The following is a 13,655-nucleotide window of genomic DNA, read 5'->3' as shown; positions in this document are numbered from 1 at the left end:
TTAAGCCTCTTCTGAATAAAGTCACCCCCCGCCCCTGTTTGGTGCCGCAGTTCCAGGCGTCCGTGGACGAGGGCTCAACGGGGGTCATCGTGAACCTGACGGTGGACGACAGGGATGACCCAGCGACTGGCGCATGGCGGGCCGTTTACTCCATCATCAACGGCAACGTGGGCCAGAGCTTCGAGGTCCAGACCAACCCGGACAACAACGAGGGCATGGTATCTGTGGTGAAGGTAGTGCACCGCATCCTGATTGGTCAGCGCCGGTCTGTCGAGACCCATCAGCAAATACGGCGACAGGATGAATTCTAATAAAATAGTGCATGACCCCCATCCTCTACCTCACCCCCAGACATGCCGTTTATATAGTACCCCCCCTTAATGGATGAGCTTTGGCTGAAATTTGGCCATGTAGAAGCAGCCTTCAACGAATGTATGAGCGGCGTTTGAGTGTTTCAGTGTTTATGTTCACAGCGTGGAGGTGGCCCGTTCTGTTGTGGTCTGCAGACTTTTTGAGTGATGTATCGCACATTTAGCGCATTGTGAAAAGGTTCAGTTATGTGGATAATAGAAAGGAAAGTGTGTGAGCCAAAATGGCAGAAGACACGGCCTCTGCCTTGCCCTGACCCCTGGATCTACTCTCCTGCTCCCCCCCCCAGCCCCTGGATTACGAGAACACAGCCTACCACACGCTGCTGATCCGGGTGGAGAACGAAGACCCCTTGGTGCCCAACGTGGGTTACGGACCAAGCTCCACAGCCACAGTACATGTGACGGTCATGGACGTCAACGAAGGCCCCGTGTTCTTCCCGGACCCCATGCTGGTGACCAAGCGGGAGAACGTGCCAGTTGGTAGCTTTGTGGCCACGCTCAATGCCACCGATCCCGACATCCTGCAGACGCAGTCTATCAGGTGGGAGCGGGAAGGAGCAAAAACGCGTGGCGTCGTGTCAGGTCTTTGTCTGTTTGCATGGCCACCGATGCGATCCTGAAAGTGATGCATGCTGGGATATCTAACCGATGCTCACCAAACTGTAAAAACTGTCAAATGCAGTGTTGTGAAGTTTTATGCCATAACTACTGGGTTAATAACTGCATCTGGAGGTGAGCATAACTTTCACACAGGCCATCGATAGCCTTTCTTTGTGAGAATTGATGTTGCTCCACTGCGGCTCAAATGTCAGATGGCGACAGAACACACCTATTCTGGTCCTTGATCTGTTAAATGACCCGCGTACAAGGTCAGGTGAGCATTGATATAAGCAGCCTGGTCGCAGTGGGGGAGGGTTAATGTTGCTGCATTGTTTACAGCAGCTACATTTTGTTGGTGGACCGAATTAGGAGCAAGCTCAAATTAAGCACAGATGTTTCTATCCTCCAGTGGATTCAGTGGTCTGGAGCAGTGCACCATGCACCGCCCAAATGTTCTTACTCTGAATTTGTTGGACAACTGTGGTGTGCAGGCTTTTCTTGGAATTTGAATGTAGCATTTACAGAATTTATCTTTGTTGGGTTCTGTGTTGTGTAGTATTTCAGCATAACCTGGGCGTTTACCTCACTGCTAATCCATTACAGGGTCAGAGTGAACGAGGCAGCTGTCCAGGAACATAGGATATGAGGCAGCTGTCCAGGAACATAGGATACAAGGCAGCTGTCCAGGAACATAGGATACGAGGCAGCTGTCCAAGAACATAGGATATGAGGCAGCTGTCCAGGAACATAGGATATGAGGCAGCTGTCCAGGAACATAGGATACGAGGCAGCTGTCCAGGAACATAGGATATGAGGCAGCTGTCCAGGAACATAGGATACGAGGCAGCTATCCAGGAACATAGGATACGAGGCAGCTGTCCAGGAACATAGGATACGAGGCAGCTGTCCAGGAACATAGGATACGAGGCAGCTGTCCAGGAACATAGGATACGAGGCAGCTGTCCAGGAACATATGATACGAGGCAGCTGTCCAGGAACATATGATACGAGGCAGCTGTCCAGGAACATAGGATACGAGGCAGCTGTCCAGGAACATAGGATACGAGGCAGCTTTCACAAAAATTTTAGCAATAGTGCAAATATTGCAGTGTCACCACTGGCATCCTATTCAGCCATATGCAGTTGGAAGATGGATGGTTAGATGTAAAGTAACCTATAGAATCTACCAAAACAATACTTAGTGTGCTGATTTTTTTTTTAAATCTCATCGTAGAAAGTAAAGACTGGTAGAAGAAGATTGCCATAAAACGCGTTGAGAATGGTGGGCCCCTTTCAGACACTAACACGCATGGCACATACATCGTTTTAGCTTTAATGTTCTTTTTGTCGGGTCTAAAACCATTTTCTTTTCTGTATCATTCGCTGCGGCGTGCCTTTGAGATTGGATTTGAAACGCTGACTTGATAGCAGTGTTTCCAGACGTGCTCCCCACGTAGTGTTCTCCCCCCGGGGAGGGGCGGGTCCATTTCTGGCCACTAGATTCTCATTGGGGTGCATGCTTGAGCCGTGATTGGCCGGCAGTGCGGGCCATGGGCGGGGCAAAGGAGGCGGCCATGTTGACGATGCCTGCCCACCAAAGAGCTCCGTAAGATGGTCATACGAAGGCCCGGCGTGAAAAGGGCCCACAGTCCCCTCACATACTGCTTTTTCAGCACTCGCTCATGCCCAGCATAGGGCGGGTAAAGCAGCATGTCCAGATGGAGGAAACCGTTTGCAGGACGGCTCTGCTTTGATCTCACTTTGGCAAGTCTGAGAGGGGCAGCTCCGTCCTCTGTGCCTAACAGTCGGATCGTTCTCTTCTCAACAGGAGGTCCATTACCGCTATGTGTAACAGTAAAATTAGTCCTTATCTATCATGTAACAGTAAATTAATTCCCTTGCAGGCAGTGAAGCCAATTACCCCCAGTGTTTGTAACAGTAAAACTATCCATTATCTGCTGTGTAACGCCGGAATTGTTTCCTAATGACCCAGGAGGGCTGTAACTTTAACGGTGTGTTTAGAAAGTTTTTTTTTCCTGGTTTCACTGAGGCTTGTATTTTCGTGTGAGTGAAAAAAAAGGAATGAAAGTTAACACTTCAAGCTTTTAGCGCAGCTCTGTCCTGTCTGGGCTGCCAGTCGCATAATGATTAAAAGCGTTCTATGTAAACATGCAATGACTCGTGGGATAAAAATATGAGGGCTTTGTGTCCGATTCACTTGCCCAGATTAGCTGCTAATAAATAGAAGGAATAGAACGTGGTCCAGAGCCACTCGCCTTGTTTCCGCTCCTTCTGTGACGGATAGAGTCTTTATTCTGTTTTTGCCTTCTGCTGCACATTATTCCTTTCTTCTCCCTCCATTTCCATCTCATTAAGTCTGCCTTCCGGCCTCATCCTGTGCTCCTCCCACATCTGCATTTGCCCATAACCTTTCCCTCTATCCCTGCCTCTTTCATCGTCCTCCCCTCTTACCCTAGTCATTCTCATTTTTTGTTACCTGGCCGTGCCATCACCTCCTGATCCTCTCATTTCTGCAGCTCATTTTGGTTCCCGTTTGCTGCGTGACCCCTCCCCCCCCCCCTCCTCCCACCAAGCCACCATCCTTCTTTTATCCCTCTTCTTCTCCACTATTCTTGGTCTCCGTTGCCAGAGTGAGGTGACAGCTCTCAGCTAAGAGTTGAGCCTTCTGTCTGGGGTCTAAGCATTCTCCGGGTTCACGGAAGCCTGACGGGGCGTGCTGACAAATTGGGAAATATGTGCCCCCCCCCTCGCACCAGAAAGGTGACGGTTCAGCTGGCCAAGAGCGCCGATCGGCTGGGTGTTTCCATCGGTTACATGCCGATGTGCCACATGTTATCCTGTGATGATGCGTTTGACGCCCATAAAAGGATGCTTTTATTCCGGCAGGTTCCAGTGAAGCTGGAACGCCGCTGTTAACGGCTCCACACAGCGGGGTCTTCACAAAGGAGTCCGCTTCCCCTCTCGCGCACTCGAGTGGCAAGAAAAATACACACACTCACACTCCCTCCTGTGCCTCTTTTGATATCTGCAGAAAAGGGGGCTTTGAAGTTCCATATCTTTCACCTGCGGGTAAGGGAATGAGCGGGAGAGAGATGGAACGGGAGGGGGGAAGGGGGGGGGGACAGAGATACAGCTGAGGGAGAGAGTGGGAGTGTTTGCCCCAAGAGACATCAATGATATATGAGGATGATGTCAAATCGCAGGTCAGATCCAGCAGAATTCAGTGCTTTTTAATAAAAAAAAAATGAGTCAAACCATGAAAACTCCCAGCGTACATAGAGGCAGCAGGAGACGAAGTCACTGCTCGCCATCAGCAGTGGTCTAGAAGGACCACGAGGCCACCTAATGGTGACAGGCGCTAATTTCGAGATCGGCCGTCCTCCATCTTGGCCGTACACGCTAAAGGTCAACAACAAAAAGTAAACATTTTTTTTTAAATTTTTTTAAAAAGAGGAGCTGCTCTGATAATTTCCCAATATCACTCACTTTTCTCTTCAAATGGACATTAAAGTACCTTCCCTAAATTGTTAATCGAGGAAGTCTTTTAAAACTGATGCTTGCATACTCCTCCTTGCGTATGTCTACAATATATATAATGAGCCTGGACAAATTGAACAAAAGCAAAACCCAGTAGTTAAGTCTCTTCCTCTCTCTCTGTGTCTAGCTAGTCCCCTAATTACCAGCGAGCATTTTAATTTACGATCGATGTAACACGCGGTGTTAGAAGCGGTGCAGTGCGCCACGATCGCAATCCTCTGCCAGCCTCTGCTAAAAATAGCAGCCTTTGAAGTGAGCAGCGCCGCTAATCTCCGTCATCTCATTCGCCTTTGACATATATAATGTAACGTGGGTGCGCTCTCTGGAGCAGTGTGTGAGGGGTGTGAAATATAAACCCGCAAGCTCGCTCTGGTTAGATAGCCAGGAAATTTCTGGAAAGGATGTTTTGAGGGAGTGGAGGGCTGGTCTCTGAGGTGTCTTATTGTTGGGAACGGCAGAATAGGCCGATTTGGTGCTTAGTCTGGAGGGGCTGACTGATCCGAAGCAGGAATGCGACATATTTATGAATACCACCCCCACCTACCCCCCTCCCCAGCAGCTGCCTCGCCTCTGCCAGTGCTGGGCATTACGAAATGGCTCACTGCCCCAGCCTGGAAGATAGTTAGATGTGATTAGACCAGGTGAGCACTGTAACTGCTGTACCTCTAATTATGGGATGTTTTTTCGACTGTCCCATGCTCAAGATGCAGAAATGTCACCTCCCCCCCCCTACTCCCTACAGCACCGAAGTAATGAGCATAAACACTGCCCATCGAAGCAAGCACTGAGCATGTACGTCCGGCTGCATTTTGCGGGAGCCTGCATACGGATTGTGGCACAGCGGGGATGTCAGAGCTGGAGGGCTGTGGATGTGTGGCCTCTGAAGCATCCTGGGCTGTCGCTCACACCCAGGTCCAGTAGCTGCGGTCCGAGCCGGACAGCCCGGCCTGCCCGTGCAGTTTCCAGGTCCGTATAACACAGCCGTCTCTCGGCGGGACCCAGCAATCATCGCTACAAACCGGCCTCAATGAACCACGTTTAAAAACAAATCTTGGCTCCTTTTTTCCCCACTATGAAATGGAAATCTCAAACAGGCAGAGTGATCTATCATTTACGACCTTCCCCTTCACATGTATAAGTTAAAAGCCCGGGAGGAGATAGAAATAGGGAGACGGTAGCTCTGCGTGGTGTGAGACGGACTTTGAGGGGGCGTGATTGGCAGTGAAGTGTGAAGGCAGGGAAACAATAACATATCCCAAGGATCTGATCAGATAAGGGGCTGTCTCAGAGGCTTCCGGCTCCTTCCATCTTGACAGGGCTGTCCAGGGCGCCTTAAAGGTACAGTGTGCACTGTTTCTGGAGAAGTGTGTCCACTGCGACCCCCCCCAATGTCCTGTGCGGCTCAGCAGGTTAGGATTCTGTGCCTGTGATCGGAAGGTTGCTGGTTCAAATCCTGGGGTTGATAGCAAGATTTTCCTGTTGGGTTGCTGAACAAGGCCCTTAACCCACAATGACTCCAGGGACTCTGATCCTGTTTTTTCAGTCGCTTTTTCAGTCCAAGTCGCTTCGGCTAAATGAATGAAATGTAAATTGAAAGGGAAACACACACTGAGCCCTCAATACTAACATCTTTGTTTTATTATTAGGGAAGATGCAAAAACTCTTGTATTTTGTTAGGTTACTCGTGGTTATGGTTAGGGCATGGTAGGGGTTAAGGTTGTCATAGTTAGCGTTAGCATTTTTCCCATTGAAATGAATGAGCGGTCCCCATAAGGATATGTATACGCTACATGTGTGCGTGTGTGTGGGAATGTGGATGGATGTGATTTAGGGGAAACAGGGGGCTCCCACCCTCCCCCCACCCTCCTTCACTATCATTATAATTATGTGCTGGACAGAACTGAACATGCCTATTCCAGATTAATATAATGATGTTCTGCATCATTAATAGAGTGAGACATGGGGCCCATTACCTCACACCTTCTACCTGTTTAGGTGTAGGTTCACTTTTTTCCCCTTTTGAAGCCATTTGAATATCTCCACAAAGCCCGATGTATGTGACTTTTACGCTGTCAAAAGATGAAACCTAATTACTTGTGAAAGTCTTCTTGCATGACATGGTGAAATAGATGTGATGGAGTTTTGCTTTTACGAGCCTGCTGTGTTCTCGGTAATAAAACCCACAGTAAAAGTCTTTTTTTGCCACTTAAATAGAGCATTTCGGCTTTTACATACTTCTCGAGATCATATTTTAAGTTCCACTTGTCAGTATAAATATGCCTTAAAGTCAGATCGTGTTGTTTTCCTGAGAGACTCCACAAAGAGGCAGTATGAGGTGGTATCATACCTTCCAGGAACATCACTCTGAAGCTTCTGCTCTTGCTCAAACCTTTACACCCTCTGATTTTGCACACGTGTCCTTTCCTGGAGTAGTGTGGTGGCTCAGCACAGAGCACTGGGACCTCTCACGTCAGGGGGTGACTGATTCCTCGGCGTCTCCGTTGCCTCCATCGTCTGGCTGTATGTGTGCCCTGCGATGGACTGTCGTTTCATCCAGGGTGACCCCCGCCTCGTTCCCTGGGCTCCGGGGACAGGTTCATAGCTCACTGTGACATCGTGCTGGATAAATCCTTATGAAGTGATGCGTGGTCTTTGTTTAAGCACCACCTCTGCATATGTGCCAGTCCACTAGGAAGGGCCTCCCAGAAGCCCTGCAGATGTTAGCACTGGGCCCGGTTTTGCCCAGTAGTGCTCAGAGTGTAAGCTGCACGGTCCTGCCTCTGGCAAGGTGTGACGTGACTTTGTTTTTCTCAGTTTTGAGCTCCTGCAGTCCACTTTGCTTTGAGAGGCAGACCTCTGTCAACAAGGCTAGATACTGGAAAGAGACAGATTGGGCAGGGCTATTAGAGGACTTGGCATTGGATATAAGTCTGTCTTGGTGAGACTTTTAAGCAGGAGTCAATGGAGACTTGTTATAGATGGAGGGAGGTGGTGTTTGGTCAGGTTCTGGGGCAGCTGTGACGGATGATTGATGGGCCTCGACTTGCCGGTGTTTATATTTTCATTTCTACCTGTCTGCCTCCATGCTCTAAATACAGCCCCTCCTGAGGCTTTTAAACAGCAGTATTATGGGGATTGACAGTGGCAATTTGTCTGCTTTTCGCGAGCATTGCGAGGTCCGTGTCTCACTGGAGGTGCCAAACCGAATCCCGCCGACTCTTGTGCCTGCCTCGATTCAGCTACCCAGCCAATGTTCAATGTTCTCCTTCATAATGTTAGAACAGCTTAAAAATAATTGTTTATACCCACCATATGGGCAAGTATGTATGCCTTTTGTTGGCATTTTCTTTTTCCATTTGCTCACCAAACCTTTGTGTTAGCTAGCAGAGGCGGAGGTAGCTGAGGAGAGATGGTCAAAAACCAGAATGAGGAAGCGCAGGTGGTCTGCGGAGGCAGCGAGGTACAGTACAGGCTGAGATAGATCCTCCACAAACTAAGGAGGTCGTGCTCTTCAATCACACGCTCTGTTTGCGTCCCATTTGGCCTGGGCTGCTCAAACCATCTGAAGACAGGTGGATGACAGCATCCGAACATCCCCGCCGGAATAAGAGCTGAGAATCAGCCAACTGACACCACATGTGATGGACAGTTCTGCACTCAGCCACGGGACACACACACGATGATGGTATAGGAAAGGTCACTTAAAGGTTACGAGCCAAAAAAGCCCTATTTCCGTTTTTTTATGTTAGAGAAAGTCAGGAGAATACAGATCATTATTAGTTTTTTTCCTATCCCTTTGTGATATTGGCAGATTTTGTAAGCGATTGAGTTTTGTAACCTGGCTAGTTCTGGTTACACATTAACATTAAAATGTACAAACATGACATAAGTGCAAACTGATGACAAACCAATTGAAGAGCAAATCTGCAAAACTCACTCAGTCCATGGGATACAGTTTTGAGAAAATTTCTCTTAAACTTACTGAGCTTTGGAAATTTAACAAAGGTTCTTTGTTGGATTACATGACAACTGAGTGAGTTTTGGTTCCCAAGACTGTAACATATGATGAGGAAGCCTGACTTTAGGTGATTAGTGGTTTCATCTCAACAACAGCAAGGAAATGGACTAAGTTTTGGAAATATGCTCTTCAATTAATCCCACTGAGCTGCTATAATCATTAGCGAATTGAAGAAAGGAAACGATATCAAATGTAATATTCATCTTCGTGTCTGCAGAAGACAGAAAGCATGCATGTTCCATCATGTTTTCCTGAGAGAGAAAGTCACAGAAGGAGAGGCTGTAATTCGGAATTATGCTCACAGAGAGTGAACCTCTCCTCCATCTCTCATCAGTGTAGGACTTTGCCTGCCACTGAGCTGTATTAATCACAGCCCTGCAAGCCGGCTCCGAGCGAGCGGGGGGGGTGGGGGGGGGTACGAGCCCTTATCACTTTGATTCTCATTAGCACTGGCTCAGCCTCTCAGCTGGCTCACTCCTCTATCTAGGGGCGTGAAAGTGGGAGCTTCTCGTACGCATCACACACCAGGAAGTGTGCTGGCTCCGCCTGCCAGGAGCTTGGGCGCACGGGCCCATGTGCTCCGCTTCACTGGGCTCACACCCGCACCCCCGTCCAGCGTGAATCATGGACCGGCTCAGGAACCAACTCATCGACGTGTCCCCGATTAATGGGAAGGTGGCCAATAATGAGGGCTCATGCCAAGTGATGTACGTCTGTAAGAAGGCCTTCGAACCTTCAGCCGCCCGCTTCCTGCAGTTCTGCTTCTGTCCCGGGCAGCGCAGTGAGAGCTCACTTCTGTATCGTCGCTAACTTTTCTCAAAATCAGAACTTGTTTAACGTTTGGGCTGGGTTGGGGTTAAGGTTGTCATAGTTAGCATTAGCATTTTTCCCATAGAAATGAATGAGCGGTCCCCAAAAAGATATGATTACACGAATGTGTGTGTGTGTGTGTGTGTGTGTGTGTGGGTTTGACTAGATCATACAATATGGGGACCAAAATGCCCCGAAATTCGTAAAACCTGAAACTTCCTTACTTTTTCGGACCATTTATTCAGGTCCTCATATGGATAACCTCAAATTAAAAAAAAAAATCTGTGAATGCAATCAAAATAGTAAAAGTCTTGTATTTTGATTGGTCACTTATGGTTAAGGTTGGGGCTGGATAGGGGTTAAGGCTGCTGTGATTAGGATTAGGGTTTTTTTCCCATAGAAATGTGTGTGTGTATGTGTGTGACGGAGAGAGAGAGCAAGAAGGACTGTATAAGGGGGGGAATGACAACTTTGCCATGGTAATTAACATATCTACAGTGTAGATAAGATCCTAATTTGCATAATGTGTTTTTAACTGCCTTCTAATAACCTTGGGAGACAGCTAATGGAGTGAAGCCTCTGTGTTTGTGTAGATAGAGGCGGAGTCTTCCCGGTGGCTCCTTCAGTGTTGCCATGGAGCTAATTTGATCCAATACCCTCGCCCCACCTTAAGTCTCTTGGCATGGTTGCCGGTCAGGTGATTAATTCAGCCCCTCTTGTTCCAGAACCAGTCACAAGCTCACACCTTACAACCCAGTACATGCTAATTTCCAGCACACTCCATGTGACATGGCTCCCCGGCCATGTCGGTAAATACCAAACTGAATTGTGGAATGCTGATGTGTTGTCGCTAAGAGTTACAGACTTGTGTTGTGTTTATGTACATATAATTATATATTTTGAGTGGCTGAGCTGCATTTTTCCCGTAGGGGTCTGGCTGTCACGATGAGAGTTGGATTAGTGGGGTCACCACGCTTGTGGGCCAGCTTTGGCAGCTCTGGGCCACTTGTCTTCCCTCCCCAGATCCAGGCCACGGGGCCCGCCAGCTGACTGGCGGATTAGCGCCTGCCAGTCGGCCTTCTTCGTGCCCTGGACGGCGGTGGTAATTGTAATCTGGCACCATCAACTTCGGCTCGGCTTGGGAAAGAGCTTGTTCTGCTGGCCTCCCGCAGCTGTGGAGATTAGCCCTGTTTGCTGCATTGCGGTGCCCGAAGCGGCCTTACCGGCCTGCCCCAGAGGCCAGGGAGAAACCTGAGGGCTTGCTCACCTCCCAGATAGGCAGTAGGTAGCGCTTTGGCATCATGCCACAGCACAGGCTTCAAGATGACAACATTTCACAGGAGCTCGACTGAAGTGAGCCCTGCCATGGAGATCTGAATACACAGTCCTGGTGTTACCTCAAGCCCAACTGTGCATTAGCACCAAAGACAGCAAGATCTCATTGGATCCATGCACTACGCTTCCCCATCCAGTCTCCATACCCATTGTACATGCACTGCCATGATGTCATCGACATCATCTTTATACCTGATCTCCTGGTGAACGTCATGGTGGTAGCTTACTGATTGGGTCACCTCACTTTCCAAGGCCACAGACTTCAACTCATGGGTGCCATGATGTGTCTATGGATTTTAATAACATCAACAACAACAACAAATTTATTTTTGTATAGGGCATTATCACAACATTACATTGTCTCAAAGCGCTTTACAGCATCCCCACCCAAAGCCCCCAGTGAGTAAGCCATGGGTGACAGTGGCAAGGAAAAACTCCCTAGAAGGAAGAAACCTTGGGAGGGACCAGACTCAAAGGGGGAACCCATCCTCCAGGGGCCATCCATGGTTTTTCTGGCATTGGAGCAGGACAAACCCTCCATGTTTGTGGATTGAGTAGCTCTGTCCTGTGCCCTTGATCAAGCTGGGTGCACAAAGCTGCAAGACCTGTATCCGTGGGTGTCGGAATGCAGAGGATATAAGAACTTTATCCACTGAAGGCTAGTCTGAGTAACAGTCATCTTAGTGAAAATCTATAATAGGATGTGTCCATGGACAAGCTCAGTTACATAAATGCATGGGTAAAATATTTTTTGCCTCTAGCAAACCATTATCCTTCTTGGATTACACAAATGCTCACTAAAAGAATGCCTTTTCACCTCACAGAAATTTATTCACATTGCAACACATTGATAAAATGCTACAATGTTTTATTTTGCAGTTAAAATAATTGTACACATTTTTCTGCCTCAGTGCTGTAAGGTCATGTATGCTCAGACAATAATTGCATTGTCACTTCTAATTAGTCATCTGTGACTTCTGTAGCTCTTATGGACAGCAGCACTTGTTCAAGCTATGTTGCCTTCTCTGTGCCACACGTGTGTGTTTTGACGCGTGTGCGATGACGTCTTTATAAGTGCCATCGTGCGGGCGGAGAGGAAGCCATCGGCAGAGATAGCGGAGATCTTCTCGCACGGGAAGAGACCGGGGGTCGATTATAAAGCCATCTCCCCAGACTTTGTTGCGCTCTGTTAACCAGGCATCCCTTGTTTCAAACACAATTTTGCCGTTACTGAGCAGTTTCAACAGAATGCTGACAAACATATTACACCCCCACCCCACCCCACCATCGCCTCCTCTCATCCTTCTCCCTCTCTCCTCTGCTCTCGCTCTCCATGCCACGTCTTCTGCTCCTACTTCCTCCTACTTCCTATGTGTGCATGTTTGTGCCCAATGCCTCTTTGTGCCAGAGCTTTGATTATTATTTTTTTTAATTCCTCTTACATTATATTTTAGTAACAGTGAGTCATAATTAGAATCTGCATCCTTTTATTTGACAAGAGTGAAAAGTAGAAGGAATTTGTTTTGGTGCAGGGGGTGGCATGAGGTAGAGAATTAAATGTACAAACATGACAGTACAAATGGAATAAAAAATAGAGATAGAAATGGAAATGTGTAAATAAATACACATGTACGATGGGTAAGCGTGTGTGTGTGTGTGTGTGTTTGGTTTGTAATTATTACATTGCGGGGACTACATTTCCCCACAATGTGATAAAAAACTTGTAACTTTCTACCTTGTGGGAACCATTTTCTTCGGTCCCCACAAGGGGAAACTCAATAAAAAAAAATCTGTGACTGCAATCAAAAACACTAAAAATGCCAGAAGCCTTGTATTCTGTTTGGCTACTTATGGTTAAGGTTAGGGCTGGGCGGGGGGTAAGGGTGTCACAGTTGTTATTATGGTTATGGCCCATGTCCATGTCCATATACTTGCAGCAGACTTGCGGCCGGAATGCCAACAGGTTTTGTCGGTGCGCGGTGACAGGCTTTTAAAGGTCCCATCAGCTGCGCTCTGTCTGCTTTGGGTGGATGCCCCATTTCCGGGCCTCCAAGGCCTATCCAGCTGAACAGGCCCCTTGTCAGCGGCTTGTTAACGTGGGTTAGTGTTCGGGCTCCACCAAATTCCTCCACGAAGTGGGGCCATTATCTCCTGCACGCCCTCCTGAGCATGTTCGGCACACTGGAGTTTAGCTGTAAATCACACGTTAGCTTCTGACTTTATCCCGTACAAAAACGTCTCTCTTGTTCTTCTACATCAACCCCTCGATTACTCGAGTCCTTACTTTATCCCCCGCCTAGCAACATTCTTCCCATAAATCTTACTTAATTAGCCCCGTCATACCAAAACCTAATCTTATCAGAACCTCGATCAAAACTGACAGTAGCATAAAAGGAAATCTAAGTGAACATAACATTTTGAAACTTAATGAAGGCATATGACATCCAATTTCTCTGCATGGAAAAAATAATCATTCCCTCATTTTCATTATCTGCTTAAACCACGTTTAGCAGCAAGGAAACCAACCCCCTTCCTGTATTTATGTCAATCCCCCACAATGCACTGGGAGAATTTTGGCCCAGCCCTCCATCCATATCCACTTCTGCTCACTTCTGGTCCTAAAATAAGAACCTACTAGAGGTCTTCAAGGGTTTCAATGCTGTTCCTTCCTGATTAGCATTAGATGCGCCATTTGACACGCCAATGGACTCCTTTAACCACCAAGCAAGACGTACTTCGGTGTCTGCAGCTCTTTTGTTTGTGCTAATGTGCCGTTAGCGTTAATAACAGCAGCAAATCTAACACTCTCAACCGAAAAGCCGTATGGTTCCTAACAGACTGACTGCTCTGTTGTGAATCGTGAAGCTGAAAAGTTTTCAAGCGTAGAATGAATTATGCTGCATAATAGACGTAATTTATCTGTGATTTCATATTCGCTGAAGTTTCCACTTTTTACTAACTGC

General features: G+C 47.7%; 1 protein-coding gene across 1 annotated transcript in view; it reads left to right on the top strand.

The window, feature by feature from the left end:
• The window catches only part of cdh13 (cadherin 13, H-cadherin (heart)), a 327,823-nt gene that overhangs the window by 277,475 nt on the left and 36,693 nt on the right, over window positions 1-13,655 (top strand). Inside the window, exons 9-10 of the mRNA XM_072698600.1 lie at window positions 51-233; window positions 659-912. Coding sequence (XP_072554701.1) covers window positions 51-233; window positions 659-912 — 437 coding nt within the window. The remainder of the gene's footprint in view (window positions 1-50; window positions 234-658; window positions 913-13,655) is intronic.

Source organism: Paramormyrops kingsleyae, chromosome 13 (genome assembly GCF_048594095.1).
Source record: "Paramormyrops kingsleyae isolate MSU_618 chromosome 13, PKINGS_0.4, whole genome shotgun sequence".
In the NCBI taxonomy this organism is placed as follows: Eukaryota; Metazoa; Chordata; class Actinopteri; order Osteoglossiformes; family Mormyridae; genus Paramormyrops; species Paramormyrops kingsleyae.
The sequence above is the reverse complement of the archived record's forward strand: the minus strand, read 5'-3'. Positions and strand labels throughout refer to the sequence as shown.